The sequence below is a fragment of the Caretta caretta genome, chromosome 27 (assembly GCF_965140235.1).
Source record: "Caretta caretta isolate rCarCar2 chromosome 27, rCarCar1.hap1, whole genome shotgun sequence".
Lineage (NCBI taxonomy): Eukaryota > Metazoa > Chordata > Testudines > Cheloniidae > Caretta > Caretta caretta.
This window is the reverse complement of record NC_134232.1, coordinates 15,846,859-15,866,822: the sequence shown is the minus strand read 5'-3', so window position 1 is coordinate 15,866,822 and position 19,964 is coordinate 15,846,859. Positions and strand designations below refer to the sequence as shown.

Here is a 19,964-nt window from a genome sequence, read left to right as displayed (position 1 = left end):
ATTCTTCTCAGACTTGTGATTGTAGAAATGCAATGAGAGGATAAATGTTCTAGCCAGAAGGAATCTGAGTGATGCATGTTCTTTTTATGAACAGTAGACACATTAGATTGTATCAGGCATTTCTACAGGGCTTTTCATCTTTGCCACAACTTACTGATACAACTAGGGTGACCAGACAGCAAATGTGAAAAATCAGGATGGGGGTAATAGGAGCCTATATAAGAAAAAGACTCAAAAACTGGGACTGTCCCTATAAAATCGGGACATCTGGTCACTGTAGACACCACCCTATTCACCCTCGCAGTTGGTGAGACAGGCAGACAAGCACAGAGAGGTGAAGGTTACATAGCAAGACAGCCGTACAGCCAGAAATGGAACCTGTGGGCAATTTTCTCAAACTTAGCTGCCTAAAATGTAGGGCCTAAATCCATATTGGGCACCCAAATAAGTGGTCTGATTTTCAGAGGTGCTGAGCACCACAGCTCCCCTTGACCCCAGCTTTAGCAGGGCTGGGTCAGAACCACTCCGCTCAAGAGCACACAGAGTGACAGGCCAGGCCTGGCTGCTGCTCTGAATATCAACATGGACAAAGCCAAATTAGCAGAGGGGCCGTATGCAAGGCATGGGAGAGGAGAGGGCGTTTTCCCCACAGCTCTTGGTACTGACACCCCACATCCTATTGACCTAAAGAGAATTACCAATCCGGTGGGTCCTATCAGGGCCGAGATTCCCCGTATAGGATGCAACAGGCAAGGTAGTTTGGGACAGCATAATATTGGGGGGCAGCAAACCGCCAGTGACCGTTTATCTGGGTGACGCTGGGCTAGCAGGGGATGGACACTGGCTAGTCCACCAAGGGCAGCACAAGCTCTAGTACCACCTCAGGCCCCCACCCTTGGCATTAGGTTTCAGGGTTAGAGGAACGCAGTCACTGCCTCCCCCGCTCCAGTCCAGCCTCCTGTGTCTGAGCCTCCAGAGGAAGCCACTACTCACAAAGCCCCAGAACCGTAACTCCCCTGCCCTCCAGGAGGAGACTGGTCTGGAGCTGGACTCTTTCCTCCTGTTACCTGCACTCTTGTTTATCTGGCTCATGTATCACAACTCGTCAGTCGCTTATGCCCTCAGTTCTCTCTCCAGGGTAAGTGAGCCAGGACCCACATGCTCCAGCCTAAGCCAAGGGGGAAAGGGGCCACACCAGCGATCTGCATCTCTGGTGTTTGTTTTCCCACTGTCAACTGTGCTTAACCCAGCTGCAGCAGTAGGCAACAGAGAGCATGGGGGGGGGGGCTCCCAGGCCTTTCGGGGGTCCTCCTGTCCTAGTACCCTATACACAGGGCAGGGGTTAGCTATAGGCAATAGAGAGTGACCGCCAGCCCCCACTTGGGTCACTGCCCCCCCCGGTCACTGCCCCCCCCCGCCTGGGACGGGACCCCCGGGACCCCACTCGAGTCACCCCATTTCACCTTGCCTGTGACCAGGTGGCTGCTCTCACCTCTGCACAAGAGAGGTTGCTCCCAGGTGCGGGGTTCTTGCACCCCTGACCACATGGTGCTGGGATCAGCGCCCCCTTGGCACCCGCAGACTGGGCGTAATCATCCCCAGTGCTGTACGAATCTGGGTGGAGGGACCATGCTCCCTGCTGGCCTTGGCTTGGTGGGGAGGAGGCAGGAGGGGCTGAGGACCCGCTGTGATGCAGCTCCAGCACCAATGGCTCCTACGCACCCCCAAGCTGCCCCACGGGAGGGGGGTCACTTCTGGAACGTGCCCTTCTACAGCCCCTGTCATCCACAGCCCCTCAGGATAGAGGCCACTATCCCCACGACAGAAGGGGAAACTGAGTCACGGCATGGGGAAAGTGATTTGGCCAAGGTCAGAGCAAGCCAGTGGCACCGTCAAGAAAGGAACCCAGGAGTCCTAGCCCCAAGCCCTAGATACCCCCCTCCCGCAGCAGGACTAGAACCCAGGAGTCCTGACCCCCACCCCCATCTCAGCCTATGACAGCGCAGGGTGCCGCGGGGGGCTCGGTGGCCCGGGCTGGGGGATCCCGGCCACAGCGGGGAGCCGGGTCCCGCGGGGTCGGGCCGGGCGCAGCGTGTCCCTGACGGGCGCTGACAGCTGAAGCGGCCCGAGCTCCGCCCGCAGCCCAAAATAGCGGCGGCCGGGCACCGCCTCCAGAGCCAGCCCGGCCATGGCGAGGTGAGTGTGGGGCGGGCGGCAGCCTGGACCCGCGGGGAACGCGACCCCCGGGACCCCCCTCGGGCCACCCCAGCGACCGCCAGCCCCCACTTGGGTCACTGCCCCCCCCGTCTGGGACGGGACCCCCGGGACCCCTCTCGGGCCACCCCAGCGACCGCCAGCCCCCACTTGGGTCACTGCCCCCCCGCCGTCTGGGACGGGACCCCCGGGACCCCTCTCGGGCCACCCCAGCGACCGCCAGCCCCCACTTGGGTCACTGCCCCCCCCCCGTCTGGGACGGGACCCCCGGGACCCCCCTCGGGCCACCCCAGCGACCGCCAGCCCCCACTTGGGTCACTGCCCCCCCGCCGTCTGGGACGGGACCCCCGGGACCCCCCTCGGGCCACCCCAGCGACCGCCAGCCCCCACTTGGGTCACTGCCCCCCCGCCGTCTGGGACGGGACCCCCGGGACCCCCCTCGGGCCACCCCAGCAACCGCCAGCCCCCACTTGGGTCACTGCCCCCCCGCCGTCTGGGACGGGACCCCCGGGACCCCCCTCGGGCCACCCCAGCGACCGCCAGCCCCCACTTGGGTCACTGCCCCCCCGCCGTCTGGGACGGGACCCCCGGGACCCCCCTCGGGCCACCCCAGCGACCGCCAGCCCGCACTTGGGTCACTGCCCCCCCGCCGTCTGGGACGGGACCCCCGGGACCCCCCTCGGGCCACCCCAGCGACCGCCAGCCCCCACTTGGGTCACTGCCCCCCCGCCGTCTGGGACGGGACCCCCGGGACCCCTCTCGGGCCACCCCAGCGACCGCCAGCCCCCACTTGGGTCACTGCCCCCCCCGTCTGGGACGGGACCCCCGGGACCCCTCTCGGGCCACCCCAGCGACCGCCAGCCCCCACTTGGGTCACTGCCCCCCCCATCTGGGACGGGACCCCCGGGACCCCTCTCGGGCCACCCCAGCGACCGCCAGCCCCCACTTGGGTCACTGCCCCCCCCCCGTCTGGGACGGGACCCCCGGGACCCCCCTCGGGCCACCCCAGCGACCGCCAGCCCCCACTTGGGTCGCTGGGACACTCACACCCTCAGCTGGGACTTTTCCTGTCTGACGGGAACCTGGAAAGCGTCCTGCATGTTGGAAACACTCCCACTTATTCCAGCCCTAGGAACTCCTGTGAGACATCCCAGCTGGCCCGGGGCCCCTCCTTGCCCCACCACACAGGGGGAGGGAAGGCTGTGTCACTCAGGGAACACACACAGCCCAGGCCAGGAGCCTCCCTGCCATGGGGGACAGGCTTGGGCTAGCAGGGCTTGGGCTAGCAGGGCTTGGGCTAGTGCTCTCCAAATAGCTACGTAGACAACTCTTTAAGTTGGGGCTGGAGGACCTCAGGCTCTGAAGCCTCCAGAGGGGGGTGAGCTTCAGAGCCCAAGCTGCAACCTCAAAGCCTGTCTGCACAGCTAGCTGGAGAGCACCAGCCAAGCTGGCTCGCCCAAGTCCATGGGCTGGCCGGGGAGGCTGGTTGCTGCAGCGTGTGCAGTCAGATCCTGGGTGGCCCGGGCCAGCGGAATGTAGAGGGCTCCTGTAACACGACTCCACGGTGAATTCTGGGCCCTGCTTGGGCTGCCTTGTCTCCTGCCCTTGCCCTGCTGAGAAGCAGAGGCAAATGCCATGGGGAAATGGGAATTTGCTTCCCTGAGCCTCAGCCCAGGCTGCTTACGGGCCTTGCAGCCTTCGGCTCTTGCAGATGGCAGCCGCCTATGGGGCAAAGAAGAGAGGTGACTATAAAGCAGGGGGCTGCTCAGGTGAATGAGACCACATGGCAGTAGGGCGACCCCCGGAATCTGTCCCCAGAAAAGCAAAGTCTCCCTAGGGGCTGGGCTTCACTGGCAGTTACAGACGCTGAATGAATTTGTTCTGAGTCGGTGCGAATCTCTGTTACCTGGTGGCAGCCAGCAGGGCCCAGTGAAACGTGGAGGGATGCCCAGCAGTGCAGTCAGCATGCCCCGATTTATTTCAGACTCTGCTCACTACGGATTAAACAAAACCCTGCTCCCCGGGCCCCACAGCTCCTCTTTCCCCACGGCCCAGACCCCATGGTGCAGTGGCAGGGGCTCTCTGGGGCTCTGCCTGGCAGGCAGGGATGACTTTTCAGATCTAGTATCAGGGGGTAGCCATGTTAGTCTGTGTCCACAAAAACAACAAGGAGTCTGGTGGCACCTTAAGACTAGGGCCACCAGACTCCTTGTTGTTTTCCAGATCTTGGTGTTTTCCTCAGACCTCTTGCCCAGCAGCGCTTGCCTGGGCACTCTCCGGGGCAAAGGCAGCGGCCTGGGGGGTTGGGACTGCGTTCCCGTGAGCGATTGTGCTTAGTAAGGGCCGTTCCTTGGCCTTGCACACGCAGACTGTACAATAACTTCACTCTCAAAAGCACAAATGATGCTTTTTGGAAGTGTAACAACAGGTTTGATGAATCTGCAGCCAGCTTCTCTCCTGCCCCCTTTTCCTGGGCTCGCCCGCTCCCTGTTCCTACATGCCAATCGTCTGGCCCGGATTGGTGTAACAAGGGCAGCTTACCGCTGCTCTGATAACTCCGCACAATGCCTTACACACAACCTGCTGCTGTGGGGTGCTGTGAGACGAAGGTGGTACAGAAATGCCAGCTCTAACTCTGCTCCCTGGGATTCATCCCTCCTGAACGGTCTCTTGTTTGCCAAGGCAACCCGCAAAAACGCTGTGGTACGACCGCCCGTGGTACGTCTTCCTGGAGTTCTGCGTGGAGGACAGCACGGATGTTAAAGTCGACATTGAAGACCACCGGGTGGCGTTCAGGTGAGTGTCCAGCCCCACTACAGGCCCTGGTAACCGGCACTCGATGGCACGGCCCTGAACCGGGAGCTGTGCAGGGCAGAGCAGGGCAACCTCTTGGAGATCGTCACAGAGGAGTTCCAAGCCCAGTTCTGAGCTAACTGAGTTTGTGTTTTGGCAGCTGTAAAAATGCAGATGGTGTGGAGATGTGCAACGAGATCAACCTCTATGCCAAGGTGAACTCCAAGGTAAGCAGCCGCCCTTTGCAGTGAGGCATGGATGAACCATGCTCGCGGAGCCCAACTCCTGCCGGCCTCAATGCTGCCAAAGGGACCGTGAGTTTATGACAACCCGTGGAACAGTTTGGGTGACAGGGGGAGTGATTTGCCTCCATGCTGGCCAAGGCCATCCTGGCCTATCACGTCATGTGATCTCATTGCTCAGACAAGAGCATGACCCCAGACACCCACCATCCCCAGAGGTTGGGGGACCTGGCTGGACAGCCAACAAGGGATGCCATTAGGTGGCACCTCTTGGTGCTGCTATGCCATCAGCCTTACCCACCCCTTCCCATCAGCCCCCAGCAATGCTTTGTTTTGGGTTGTGGCCATCGCGGCCTGCATCCAGGGGATTTTGCCCAGCTAAGTGAATTAGAGACACCCAGCAGGCCCAGCTGCATGGAGAAGATGGTTCAAGGCTGTCACAGGTATCCCCAGGAAAGCCCCCTCTTCTCCTGCATTCTCCTCTTATAGCCAGCTCTCCCATGCCCAGATTTGCACCTCAATTCCTGCAGGCTGAGTCTTGGTCTCCAGGGACTTTTCCATGTGTCTCAGAGCTTGGGAAGGGCTCCATTTTAATTCTGGGCATCTTGGCTTATTGAGAGGGAGAGAGGTGCCCAGAAGCCATGTCAGGCAAGGTGTCTTTGTTCTGTCCCTTGGCAGGACTCGCAGCAGAAGCGCTCTGACCGCTCCATCACCTGCTTCATAAGGAAGTGGAAGGAGAAGGTGGCATGGCCGCGCCTCACCAAGGAGAACATCAAGGTAAACCCAGGGCCTGAGCAGCCGGGGCCCCTTCCTTTGGAGTCGGTTTTTCCTCAGTGAAAAGCTGAGAGTTTCTCCCACCTGTGGGTGCCATGCTATGCAGTGTGGGCACTGCCAGGGGTTGGCACAGCACAGTCTGCTGCTATGCTCTGGCATTGCTGGTTTGGATTTTATGCCCTGTTTAGTGCTGGTGAAAGGCGCCAGGTAAGCAGCTCCCAGAGACTGAAATCCTCTGGCTATAGAGCAGGTACCACAGACACCAGCCTAGCACCACTCACTGCACCTGGCTCAGCCCTGATGGGTGAGACCCTGGGGGGGGGCAGCTTGGACTCCTAAGCTCCTTGGGACAGAAACCTTCTCTCTGTTCTGTGTGTGCAACGCCCTGCACGGAAGGGCCCTGAACCATGAGCAGAGCTCCTAGGCACCACCACATGGTTTTATAAAAGGTAGATATGGGTTTACAAAAGGTAGATCGTGCCAAACCAACCTGATCTCCTTCTTTGAGAAAGTAACAGAATTTTTAGACAAAGGAAACACAGTGGATCTAATTTACCTCTATTTCAGGAAGGCGTCTGATACCGTGCCACATGGGGAATTATTAGTTAAATTGGAAAAGATGGGGCTCAATATGAAAATTGAAAGGTGGATAAGGAATTGGTTAAAGGGGAGACTACAACAGGTCCTACTGAAAGGTGAACTGTCAGGCTGGAGGGAGGTTACCAGTGGAGTTCCTCAGGGATCAGTTTTGGGACCAATCTTTTTATTACTAACCCCGGCACAAAAAGTGGGAGTGTGCTAATAAAGTTTGCGGATGATACAAAGCTGGGAGGTATTGCCAATTTAGAGAGAGACCGGGATATCATACAGGAACATCTGGATGACCTTGTAAACTGGAGTAATAGTAATAGGATGAAATTTAATAGTGAGAAGCTGAAGGTCATGCATTTAGGGATTAATAACAAGGATTTTAGTTATAAGCGGAGGACGCATCAATTAGAAGTAACGGAGGAGGAGGAGAAGGACCTTGGAGTATTGGTTGATCATAGGATGACTATGAGCCACCAATGTGATGTGGCCGTGAAAAAAGCTAATGCGGTCTTGGGATGCATCAGGCGAGGTATTTCCAGTAGAGATAAGGAGGTTTTAGTACCGTTATACAAGGCCCTGGTGAGACCTCACCTGGAATACTGTGTGCAGTTCTGGTCTCCCATGTTTAAGAAGGATGAATTCAAACTGGAATAGGTGCAGAGAAGGGCTACTAGGATGATCCGAGGAATGGAAAACCTGTCTTATGAAAGGAGACTTAAGGAGCTTGGCTTGTTTAGCCTAGCCAAAAGAAGGTTGAGGGGAGATATGATTCCTCTCTCTAAATATATCAGAGGGATAAATACCGGAGAGGGAGAGGAATTATTTAAGCTCAGTACCAATGTGGACACAAGAACAAATGGATACAAAATGGTCATTGGGAAGTTTAGACTTGAAATTAGACGAAGTTTTCTAACCATCAGAGGAGTGAAGTTCTGGAATAGCCTTCCAAGGGAAGCAGTGGGGGCAAAAGACCTATCTGGCTTTTAGATTAAACTCGATTAAGTTTATGGAGGAGATGGTATGATGGGATAATATGATTTTGGCAATTAATTGATCTTTAAATATTCATGGTAAATAGGCCCAATGGCCTGTGATGGGATGTTAGATGGGGTGGGATCTGAGTTACTACAGAGAATTCTTTCCTGGGTGTCTGGCTGGTGAATCTTGCCCATATGCTCAGGTTTTAGCTGATGGCCCTATTTGGGGTCGGGAAGGAATTTTCCTCCAGGGCAGATTGGAAGAGGCCCTGGAGGTTTTTCGCCTTCCTCTGTAGCATGGGGCACGGGTCACTTGCTGGAGGATTCTCTCCTCCTCGAAGTCTTTAAACCCCGATTTGAGGACTTCAATAGCTCAGACATAGGTGAGAGGTTTTTCGCAGGAGTGGGTGGGTGAGATTCTGTGGCCTGCGTTGTGCAGGAGGTCGGACTAGATGATCATAATGGTCCCTTCTGACCTTAATATCTATGAATTACACCACTATTCAGTTCATGACAACAGAGCCCCATGCTGGACTGCTGACAAGGGGCTGCTGAACAGCCATCAGCCGGTAGTGACTGCTGGGCACAACTGGTCTGGGCCAAATCTCCATAAGTGCCTTAAATCCTCAAACTCAGGCTGGGGTGGAACCAGACTCTAAAGGTGGAAGGCCTCATAACTCCCCCTCTCCCCCCTCTTTGTCCATATCCCATCCCCAGCCAGTCCCCCCGCCCCCCAAAGGCATCAGACTTGCTGCATTCGGTGCTGCGCTGCCCTGTTGTGATGCTGTTTCTCCTGCTTGCTCATAGCCAGTCTGGCTGTTTGTGGACTTTGATAACTGGCGAGACTGGGAAGGGGATGAGGAGGTGGAAAGGGCCATGGCTGAGCAGTATGCAGAGGTAAGTCTTAGGTTACTGCATTTATATTTGGGTCTGAGCAGTGGGATAGCGGCATCACAAGATCCCAAGCAGTGACCTGAGGCCCCATGCGGAGTATGCAGTACCCGCTGGGGGCGAGACCTTCTGGGCGCAGGTGTTGTAGGGGGCCTTCCTCAGTTATCCTTGTTTCATGTTACTCAATGCCAAGTTCTTGGGTCAGGAGGAAAGTCTGAGCATTAGTATCAGTAAAGTGTCAATTATACAATACAGGCAAGTGCTCCTGCACTTTGTAAAACCTATTGTGAGACTCAATTAATGTGATTAAATGACTGTCCCTAAAACCAACATCTCCACCAGGCACTGCCTGGGTAATGTCCCAGCTTGCCTTAAAAATTCACTGTTGACTCCAGACTGAATGGTTAGAGCAGCAGTTCTCAATCCACGGCCTAATTAGCACAATGCTGTGGCCCAGCTGTGTCCTAAAGGCCGCTTGCCCACCCAGTGGGGTCCAGGCTGCCCAGCATGGCAGGGGTCTGGGGCTGCTGGCTGGCCCCACTTTGTGGAGGGGTCTCTGGGCGGGAGGCGTTGGGCATAGGGGTCTGTGGGGGCGCGCTGTGGTTCTCAACCTGCAGCCCAGGTAACACTGGGTAAGAGAAATTTCAGCTGTGGCTGTTGGTGTGTGGCTCAGTATCTCCACCAACTGGCTAGCAGCAGAAATGCACCATGGCTTTGCCCGAACTGGAGAGGTGAGGTATGGACAATAATAGCAGGACATGGATCTTAATTCACAGCCAGGGAGGAGTAAGAGCGATAGTGGGAGAACTATGGAGTAGAAGCCCTGCTATTTCTGTCTAGCTAGGTACTTATCTGGCCCCCATGAGTATCTGAGCACCTCCCAGTCACTGCATTTAGCCTCACAGCCCCCCTGAGAGACAGGGAAGCATCAACCCCATGGTACAGAGGGGGAACAGGCCCTGAGATAAGGGACTTGTCCAAGGTCACACAGGGAGTCTGACTGAGCCAGGGATTGAACTCGGTCTTTTGCAACCCAATCCAGTGCCCCATCCAGCTGATCAACCATCCTACCCCACGATAGCAGGGGGTCTGTCTTACATAGAGCACCATTATGGGAGCTGCTTTCAACAGGAGTGAGGAGGGTCCAAGATGGCCACTGCCCCTGGGCTAAAATCCAGTGGAAACCTTGGGGTACAACCTGCAGCCAAAGTCCCTTCCAGCCTAGCACCCACGCTGAGCAAGGTTTGGACGAACCAGCTGAGCCAACCATGCACAACACATGCACAGCTTCTCCCTCTCCCCGCTGTGGGTCTGTGTCACAAGGGGCAGCTGGGATTCCTGGGGGTGGAAGGCACTGCCTGGGAGCAGAAGTGACTCCAGCCCTGCCACCTTTGTTGTGGGTTCCTTTCTTTATTCTCATGACTGTCTGTTTCCTGTCCAGCTCCTGCAGAAGGTCACTGTTAAAGGCACACCCCCTGCAATGGACGACCTCGATGTAAGTACAGTTGGTCACTGCCTTGCTGAGACAGCAAGTTCTGGGTGGTTTTACAAATCCGGGCTCTTTGCCTCTGGCCCTCCATTTCATCCCAGTGCCCAAGCCTGGCTCCCAGCTGCTCCATCTCTGCCAGCCAATGTGGAGCCTCGTCTCAGCATGGACTAAAGCCAAACCTCTTCTAGGCCAACAGTTCTCTGAACTTCCACTATGCTAAGCGGCCCTGTGTTCTGGGTGTGGAGACCTGCTCTGTGTAACTGTGGGAACACCTCCCAGCATAACTGTCATTGCCCCGTTCACTGAAAAATACGTTTAGGAACACAGGAGGAGCAGGAAAGGAACCAGCAAGGAATCCCACCTCCTGCTACCCTGGGGTGCAGAGGAACAAATGATGCATCTAATTCAGTATCAAACCTGTACAACTAGAACAGAGGACTGGCCTGTCTAGTGTGGTATCCAGCCTGTGCCAGTAGCCAATCCCTGATGCTGAAAACCCTCATTATGTTCCTGACCAGATACGAAGTGCAGCTCGTCAAGGCAGGGTTCCTTCCAGACCCTGTGGCCATTAGCTTATGCCCAGCAGCATGTGGCCGAGGCTGGTTTTTCAGGGTTTCCTTCCACACTCTAGGCCCAACATATATTTCAGGGTCCTGGAAAAACTGGAAGTCTTGAGCATTTCTAACTTGCCTGGGTCCCAGGGTGTCTGGTACCATGGACTGTCCTTGTTTCACTCCATTCTATGGTCACACGTAGCATTAAGGGAAACACTCCGTGTCCTTTCTAGACTCACTGTCCAACTTTCCATCTCTTTTCCAGGATGACATTTGAAAGCACAGACCCTGGTGGTAAGAACTGCCCTGAAGCACTATCTGGCTGCAGCTGGGCCTGGTACTTGATGGGAGATGTGCGTGCAGACCTGCTGACAGTGACCCGGATTAGTGCATGTATCACCCCTCGCTGCACTGGCAAATGCCCTCTGGGATCTGAATGGACTTAGGGGGAGGCTGGCAGGGAAGAGAGCACTGGAAGCAGCCCGTATTCTCTGCCCTTCAAATTGTCTTCCTGGTTTGGGAGAGCTGGGTGCGCTGGCATTCACTGGATCACCTGAGAGTGACAGAGCTGCCTGCCTTCCCACTATTCCCTGTACTACTTTGTCTCCCCTGTGGGCCTGACTGTCCCCCTGCTCTCATCCTGTCCCTTCTCTCCCCTTGAGGCCTGACTCCCTGCTCTGTCCCCACCCAGGGGCCCATTTTGCACTTCAGGGCTGCACGGCGCATTTGCTGACTGCCTTGTTTTTCCCCACAGAGACATGACAGCAGCTGCTGCGATGAAGCGAGTGGGGGAGGGAGGTCGCAGTGTAAGTGCCACGGTGGTTCAAACGCGCCAGGGACTCGCCTGCTTCAGACTTTGGCTCCAAATTGCACAATCATGGACCCTAGAACTGGAAAAGCCCTGCTGGGCCCATTTTGCCCGCCCTTGAAGTCGGACCCAGCGTGGGACTGTTTCCTATTGCATTGGGCAGTCTCGTTTCAAACACGCTAAGCCCTGGAGCTGCCACCACTTCCATTAGGAGACTGTTCCACAGCCGGACGCCGTTCAGTGGCAGTCAGGTTCCTGTGTCTCATTTCACCCCATTACTGCCACTTACACTGCCAAGAACCAGCCTGAGTCACTTCCCTCCCTCCCTCTCTGGCTCTGGGCTGTTGGGGCTCAGATTTAGCTGCCGTCCCTGCTCGGGGCCTGCCCCTTGTTCCTCTTGTCCCGGGACCTTTCTCCGCTCGCCCGTCTCTCCCGGGCGTTTGCCGGGGGGAAGCAAAGTGGAGAGAAGGCCGGTTAATAAAGGATAATCCTGCCAGGCCGGCTGCTGTTCCTGTGTCTGGGTTTGCCGGCCACGCTGGGGCCCGTCTCCAAGTGCCCGAGAGGCCACCCTGCCCAGGGCACAGAGGGCACCGGGCGGCCCTCGTCTCTGGGGGCGGCTACGGGGCTGGCGCTGGCAGGGTCCAGGGGAGAAGCTGAGACACCCCCGCCCCCAGGCCAGGCTGCTGCCCCAGCGAGGGGCAGGTTCAGCCCGCCCAGGTGGGGGGGGCGCTCGCAGACCCCCCCCAAACCCAGACCCATAGGACGGGCCGTGGGTCCCGGGGGACACGTGGGCCACAGGGTGAGACATGGGGGACGCGGGACACGTGGGGGTGAGCGCCAGGGGAAAGCAGGTGGGCCCTGTGGGGGAGACAGGCACATGGCGTCATCCCCTCGCGCCGTGTGTCCCCTCCCGCTCGCCGTCCCCATCCGCGTTTCCGGCCCTCTGTCCCCTCCCGCTCGCCGTCCCCATCCGCGTTCCCGGCCCTCTGTCCCCTCCCGCTCGCCGTCCCCATCCGCGTTCCCGGGCCTGTGTCCCCTCCCGCTCGCCGTCCCCATCCGTCTTCGCCGGCCCCGTGTCCCCTCCCGCTCGCCGTCCCCGTCCGCGTTCCCGGCGCTGTGTCCCCTCCCGCTCGCCGTCTCCGCACGCAGCTCGCGTTCGGCGGTGGTCTCTCCCCTCCCGCGCGCCGTCCCCTCCCGCCGGCTGTCTGTCCCGGCGCCGGCTGCCGCGATGGTGTTCCAGTGCCAGAGGGACAGCTGGGCCCGGCAGGTGCGAGGGCCGCGGGGCGGGGCGGGTGCGGGGGGGGGGGGGACCGCGCGCTGCTGCGGGGCCCTTGCGCGAGGCTCCCACGCGTGACAGGCGCGCGCCGGGCCCCGCGTGACGCCCCCCATTTGCAGTTCGCCACCAGGGTCGCGTCGTGCCGCCCCGCGGAGCTGCCGGCCGAAGGCGGCGCGAAGGAGACGCTGCGGGGCTTCCACGTGGTGCTGGAGGACACGATTCTCTTCCCCGAGGGCGGGGGCCAGGTGCGGGGGGGCGAGCGTGGGGGGTGGGGGCCGGGGACCAGGTACGGGGGGGCGCAGGCCGGGTACGGGGGGGCAGGGGGCGGGGCCGGGTACGGGAGGGCAGGGGCGAGGTACGGGGGCCAGCTCCGGGGGGGCAGGGGCCAGCTCCGGGGGGGGGGGGCGTGGGCTAGGTATGGGGGGCAGGGGTGCAGGCCAGGTACGGGGGGGCAGGGTGAGGTATGGGGGGCAGAGGGCGCAGGCCAGGTACGGGGGAGCACGGGCTAGGTATGGGGGGCAGGGGTGCAGGCCAGGTACGGGGGAGCACGGGCTAGGTACGGGGGGCAGAGGGCGCAGGCCAGGTACGGGGGAGCGGGGCCTAGGTACGGGGGGTGGGGTGGGGGCGCGGCCCAGGTACGGGGGCGCAGACCGGCAGCTGACCGAATGCTCCTCCCCGCAGCCCAGCGACCGGGGGCTTATCGATGACATCCCCGTGCTCCGCGTGACGCGGCAGGGCCCGGCTGCCCTCCACTTTGTGCAGAGCCCGCTGGCGCCGGGCAGCGAGGTGCTGCTGACGGTGGACTGGGAGAGGAGGTTTGACCACATGCAGCAGCACTCAGGTGACCCGCCTTGGGCCCTGCGGGGCTGTTGGCACCTGGCCCGAAACGCTCCTAGGACTGGGGCGCTGCGTTTCCTGGGGTGCCAGCTTCATCCCAAACACCCTTGCTCCACCCCTTCTCCTAGGCCCTCCCCCCGCTCGCTCCACCACCCCACTCACTTGGCTGGCTCAGGGGGTTGGGGTGCAGGAGGGGGCTCCAGGCTGGGATTGAGGGGTTTGGAGGGTGGGAGGGGTATCAGGGCTGGGGCAGGGGTGTGGGAGGAGGTCTGGGGTGCAGGCTCTGGGTGGCGCTTGCCTCAGGTGCCTCCTGGAAGCAGCGGCATGTCCCCCCTCTGGCTCCTACACAAAGGCGCAGCCAGGTGGCTCTGCGTGCTTTCCCGGCGGCTCTGCGTGCTTTCCCGGCTGCGGGCGCCACCGCAGTTCCCGGCCCATGGGAGCTGTGAAGCCAGCGCTTGGGGCAGGGGCAGCGTGTGGAGCCCCCTGGCTACCCCTACACATAGGAGCCGGAGTAAGGACATGCTGTTGCTTCTTGGAGCCTCCGGGAGCCTGCCTTAGTCCTGCTGCGCCACTGACCAGACTTTTAATGGCCAGGTCAGGGGTGCTGATCAGAGCCGCCAGGGTCCCTTCTTGGCTTGGCATTCCGCTCGAAAACTGGACATTTGGCAACCCTATGCATTTCGTGGGTGTTGAGTGCATTTCTATAAGCCAGGGAGGCCTGGGGGTGTGATAGATGCTGCCAGGGTCTCTTTGCCTCATTCAGGTGCGGGCAGGTACTGGGGGCAGGGGGTTACTGAACAGCCTACCGAAAAGGGAAGTATTATTAGAGCCTGTTAAAATAAGACCCTGTCATGGTGTTCAAAACTCTGCAGTGCTTTCTGTGTGTTTGTCATGCCCTGCTGGGCAAGGACAAGACTTGCCCCTGAAGCACTGTCATGTCACCCATGATCCCAGAATGGTTTTGGATACCGATGACTCCTTCTGCAGGTGATGTGGCTAGTGACCACTTAGTTCTCTCTTAAGAGGGGCTGGTTTGCTGGTATTTCTGGACCTCTTGAGAAGGTAGGTGCTATCCCTGCAGGCGCTGTCCTGGGTCATAAACAAATGATTTTAGAAGACTTGGAGCAGAGATATGCTGTCTGATTTGAACTCCTCTCAACAGGCAGTCACATTCTTTGGTTCCTAGGGAAGGCTGGGGGAGTAGTTTTTTGTGTGTGTGAGAATAGTAAAAATAAACTAAAAGCCTCACAGCCATTACTTGCACTTCTTTTCCAGGGCAGCATCTCATCACTGCCCTTGCAGATCAGATGTTTGGATTCAAAACAACTTCATGGTGAGCAGGAAAAGTGTTCCTTTTAACTCTGTCCTTAAAACTTGTTTGGCTTGTGTCCCAGTGCTGGATCCTGAGGGATGAATGTTGATAAATGCACAGAGTAGGGCGTGCAGAGACATTCCACTCGGCTGCAGAGGGCCTGGGAGAAGTGACCGCACTGAGAGAAGCTATGTGGAGCATTGCTCTGCCTTCCTGTTCCCTTTGCTCAGAAACGCACATCGAGTGAGAGAGAGAAAATGCAAGTGCTTTGCTCCAGTAACAGAATTCAAAGGTGCTTCTCCTGTACCATGCCCAGCGTTGCACAGAGGGACTTTTGAGCTTGTGTCCTCTGTATTGGCAGGTGTGTCTGATGTTTGTGGTCCTTGCAGGGAGCTAGGCCATCAGCGCACTGTCATCGAGCTGGACACGCCCTCGGTGACAGCAGAACAGGTGGAGGCCCTAGAGAAGAATGTGAATGAGAAAATCCGGGCCCGTATTCCTGTGGTGGTGAGGGAGCATTCTGAGGACGACCCAGAGATTGAGATGGTGAGTAGCAATGGAGGATGCTGGCAAAATTCATTCCAGAGCCATCTGGGGCAGAGGGGAGTATGCCACCCAGTCTCCTTTTAGTCCCAGGGATATGAGTTGCCATGCTCGCCTTTCTGGTTCTCTTCCCAGGTGAGAAGCCGCGGTTTGCCAGATGACCACACAGGGCCAGTGCGTATCATAAGCATCGAGGGCATCGATGACAACATGTGCTGCGGGACTCACGTCTCCAACTTAAGTGACCTGCAGGTAAGGGCTGCACTGCTTCAGCACCTTTAGTGCTCAGGCACCGGCCTGTAGATCAGCTGGTACAGTAGGAGTCCCCGGATCCGAAGGACTTACAGTCCTTCTGCAGATTGTCCCTGTTGGGCAGAGAACCTCAATCACAAGCCAGAGTGAGAGTGGTAGGACACAGCCCTGCACCCTGTGTGGTTACCATTGTCCACTCACTTCCCCCTACACCACTGCACTAGTGTGGGTTTGCCACCAGTGAAGAATCCCATGTTCTTCATGCAGAATTAGATGAAAATTTAATTCCAGAGCTGCCTCTGGGTTTCAATGTCCTTACAGTCAGCGTGATAAGTCAAATGACCCTTCCCTTCCAGTTGGCATGCCTGGTGTGCTGTGGGGTGGGACATTAGGGTATAGATGGCTGGTTGACACACCAGGTCCAGGTGCGTTAGACAGCATGGCACATGGCTAATGAAAGTGTCTCATCTATTTTGTGGCTATACCTGAAGGCTGATTTCAGTGGGTTTAATTCTGGTGATAGAGTCTCGACACTCACAATGACACATGGTCTAATGGGACCTTTAGCTGTGTGTAACACATCACTGAACCTCTCTGATCAGGGTGTTTGTTTCTTGTTTAAGGTTATTAAGCTCCTTGGCACAGAAAAAGGAAAAAAGAACAAGACCAACTTGGTCTTCCTGGCAGGAAATCGAGTACTGAAGTCTGTCGAGCGAAGTCACAGCATCGAGAAAGCATTAACCTTGCTGCTCAAGTAATGTGCTTTCCCGGTTTCCCCTAGCCTTGCTTTTCCTTCTCGCACAGAGAGAGGAACACCATGTGACCCTAAAGAGGGCATTTCTAGCCCCTGTCTCTGGTGGTGCGTTGTCTGCTGCAGCTTCATTGGTGGAGTCCACTCTGTCCAGTGCCTTGATAGCCAGAACTCTGCCTTGTTTTTTCCAGAAATGGGGCAGAGGAGCACGTGGAAGCTGTGAAGAGGCTGCAGAATTCTGTGAAGCTGCTTCAGAAGGTACGGTCGTGGCCCAGCACCTGCCCCTGCGGTCACTCCATCAAGGGTCTGAGCTTTGGTAACAGCAACAGTATTCGGAATAATCTTCTTTAATGAGAATTAAGTTTTAGAATCTCCCTTGTGTTGACCGTGGAGGCTGTGAAAATTGTCATTCCACCTGTCTCAGGAAACTCCATCCCTGACTCGACTCCACTCCATCCCATCCCCGTGTTCTCGTGCCGACTCTTGGGTCTGCAGCATGGCGTTTGCTTTCCTTGCAGAACAACTTGAACTTGCTTAGAGACCTCGCCGTTTTGACAGCGCAGAACTTCAAAAGCAATCCAGGCCGAGGCCGAGTGTTTGTGTTGCACAGGTAAGGCACAGATCTGGGGAAGGGGGCTCGGGTGCTGCAGCGTCTTACTCGCAGCATCCAAAGCCAGAAGGGAGCATTGTGATCATATCGTCTGAATTCCTGTATAACACAAGCCGACAATGTCCCATGGCAGCTGCATCCCTCTGCTGTGCATTCAGGGCTGTTTATACTAGAGGTCCATTAAACCCGGCCATTCTTTAAGGGAGAACATAAACTAAGGAAACAAAATATTAAACCAGCTGCCTGGGCCTGCTGGAAGGGCTCATAATTAAAGTCTAACATGGTTGTATTTCGGCTGTTGAACTCTGCTGGTTTTGGAGCCAAGCAGTAAATTTGTCTGTTTATCCCTCCCCACTGGTGGTATTGTCAAAAAAACTGAGGAGCTCCCTTGGTTACAGAGTAAAACACTTCAATAATTCATCATTTGTGGGTGGGAAACATAGAATTTTTCCATATAAATTGCTAATTGCTGTCCCAGTGATGAGAGGCCACAGCCCTGACCCTTGGCACAAAGTACGCTCACACAAGGTCTGGCTTCCAGTTCCCTGACAGGGTTTGATAAGAAGCTGGTGGGAAATTTAACTCTAAAAATCAAACCACAAGCCAAGCCAGGGCAATGCCTGGTCTGTGTGCTGTGTGGGGTGGTTGGTTTCTGGTTCTGTCATAGAGTTTAGGCCAGAACGCCTCCACCACCAGAGGTGTGTCTGGATTCTCTAGGCCGCGGCATCTCTAAAATGCTTTTTACCCTTTACAGGAAAGACGGGGACTCTGAGTTCATGAATATCATTGCCAATGAGATCGGGACAGAGGTGAGCACTCTCTGGCTAGTCCTCGCCGCTGCTGGCACTTTGGCCTCTAAGGCCTACATAGCCTCTCCCCGCCCTTTACCAGCCCTCACAACACACTGACCTGAAAACAAAGGCCTCATTATCCCCAGGATGTTACAGCCCAAACTGTCACCCACATCAATACACCCCAGCTGTGATCTGGAGGGGTCCCGCCTGTCGCTGGGAGATGGGAGCTCATTTCCCTGGCTCCTCCAGCTGTGCCCTCCTGTTGATCAATGGGCCAGTTAGAGCCAAACATGGCAATGGTCATTGTGCTCCGGACACCTGTCTCCCCCCAGCTCATTTAACACAGGGGTCACCAAACACTAGTCACTGCCACCCAGGACCACATGGGGCTCGTGACCTGGAGTAAAAGGCTCAGTTGCCCATTTCCAACCCCCCACCAAGGTAGTTAGTGCCCCAAACAGTCTCCCCTCCAGTAGCTAGTTCACAGCAAAGAGAAAGGGTGTTCTTACTCACATATGGGACTCCCAAGTCTCACTGCTCAAAGATGGGAGATGCAGAGATGTTCTGCAGCAGGATCCATCTCTCTTCACAGGATACCCTGCTCTTCCTGACTGTGGGAGATGAGAAGGCAGCTGGGCTCTTCCTCCTGGCTGGGCCCAGTGAAGTGGTTGAAAAATTAGGCCCCAGGTAAACTGTTCTGTGACCACCTGTAGTCTGGCAACCCTCCTGACCAGCCTGGGGAACCATCAGTGCTGTCAAGTCAGCCTCCAGCCCTAGTTATTGTCCAAACACCCAGCCAACTCATAAAAGGAAAATAAAACTTCTAGCTGGAGATTCCTACCCAGCCAGAGCATCACACCTGGAGTGTTCCTTCCCCAGGGACTTACTGCCGCTTCTTCTGCAGTCCGTCAGTCCCCTGCTTCCTGCAGCTCTTTATAGCCAACACCTGTCCTCCCCTTCTCAGCTGGGTCTGATTAGCCAGCTGGCCTGCCTGGCACCATGCCTTTGGTCCTTAAAGGAGCAGGCCGCCCTGATATACACCTGCTACGCTACAATTATTATTAATGAAGAGAAATTAAGTTCTGGCTGCTTTAGTCAGAGAATTGATTTTCACTGGCATCTGGCTCAATATCTGAGGCAGGGCCAGTGCATTAGCAGACGGGCCATTTTCCTCCTCTGCCTCCAGGCACACCCAGTTTGGGACTGTGTGAAAGAGCGCACCCAGCCCTCCTGTTTTCAGCGTGTGCATCTGTCTCTTTAGAGTGGCGGAACTGCTGGAAGGCAAAGGAGCTGGGAAACGGGACCGCTTCCAAGGCAAGGCGACCAGGATGAGCAGGCGAGCAGAGGTGCAGGCCCTGCTCCAGGACTTCATTGGCCACCAGAGCCTGGAGGAGTAAGGACCAGCCCTTGCCAGAGGATTTCCCCCATCTGCTGTTCATTGACCTGGGACGACAGGGTCACTTGCTGACTCCCTCTAGACCAATAAAAGTTATGTTATGAGAATGATGTGTGTGCGTGCACAGCCCTGACGACCAAGCTGCCTGGGCTCTGGCCTCAGACCAGGCCTGTGGCTCCGGGGTATGCCAGGGTATGTGTGTGGGGAGGTTGGGTGGGGAGAGGAGCAGGGAGTGTTAGGTGTATTTGGGCAGGGGGGCTGACTCCCTCTGTTTCTCACTGGCCTGGCTATGATGTTGCAAACTTTCCCCAGATAAATGGTACAAGTAGCTTCGTTAACTGGCGCTGACATTCTTGGCCAGGGCTGGGGACCGCACTGCCAGGCAGAGGTCCTTTGCCATCCCTCATGGTCCAGCCTCCAGCAAACCCAGGGAACACTGTGCTGCATGCCATGATCATTGGCTTTTGCCTCATTTGCCGTTGGTGGCCAGTTCCACCCTTGAAGAGCAACAGGCAGTGAATGCAGTGTGAGCGGATTTATTCTGGGTTATTGTGACCAGTACAAACTCCCCTTTAAATGTATTTGGTGCAGAATGTGGGGAAGAAGGAGGTTAATCCCAGTAAGGGGTGGACTCTGACAATTGCTAACCATTACTGAGAAAAACACCAAGGTAACTCAAAGGAGTCCCTACTCAGGATCCTGTGCGCGCTGCCCTTCAGATGAGGGACATGCCTGCAGGAGCCCAAGAGAGAGAAGTAGGATGTTGTATCATCATTCATATTGGCCAAGCAGTTTTCACTTTAACCAGGGCACCAGGAAACCTCTGGGAGTGAGGGGGACGCAATGTGATGGCAGGAATC

General features: G+C 56.8%; 1 protein-coding gene across 4 annotated transcripts; it reads left to right on the top strand.

Moving 5' to 3' along the window:
* The first annotated feature begins 2,122 nt into the window (after positions 1-2,122).
* On the top strand, positions 2,123-19,211 carry PTGES3L (prostaglandin E synthase 3 like). Of its 4 annotated transcripts, XM_048830031.1 has the most exons (17): positions 2,174-2,196; positions 4,897-5,010; positions 5,168-5,234; positions 5,928-6,026; positions 8,399-8,488; positions 9,924-9,977; positions 12,729-12,854; positions 13,291-13,450; positions 14,722-14,779; positions 15,148-15,304; positions 15,437-15,553; positions 16,177-16,307; positions 16,496-16,562; positions 16,823-16,914; positions 17,669-17,723; positions 18,301-18,395; positions 18,970-19,205. In XM_048830031.1, exons 1-17 carry the CDS (start codon positions 2,189-2,191, stop codon positions 19,103-19,105), a joined length of 1,626 nt encoding a protein of 541 aa, XP_048685988.1. In that variant the 5' UTR covers positions 2,174-2,188; the 3' UTR covers positions 19,106-19,205. The 4 variants fall into 4 exon arrangements, 3 of the variants coding, with proteins under 3 accessions (XP_048685987.1, XP_048685988.1, XP_048685986.1); XM_048830029.2 differs by lacking the exons at positions 2,174-2,196; positions 4,897-5,010; positions 5,168-5,234; ... (1 more) ...; positions 8,399-8,488; positions 9,924-9,977 and adding an exon at positions 12,261-12,600 and having other exon boundaries at positions 18,970-19,211; XR_007353822.2 differs by lacking the exons at positions 12,729-12,854; positions 13,291-13,450; positions 14,722-14,779; ... (6 more) ...; positions 18,301-18,395; positions 18,970-19,205 and adding exons at positions 10,791-10,878; positions 11,280-11,829 and having other exon boundaries at positions 2,123-2,196.
* Positions 19,212-19,964: the final 753 nt, after the last annotated feature.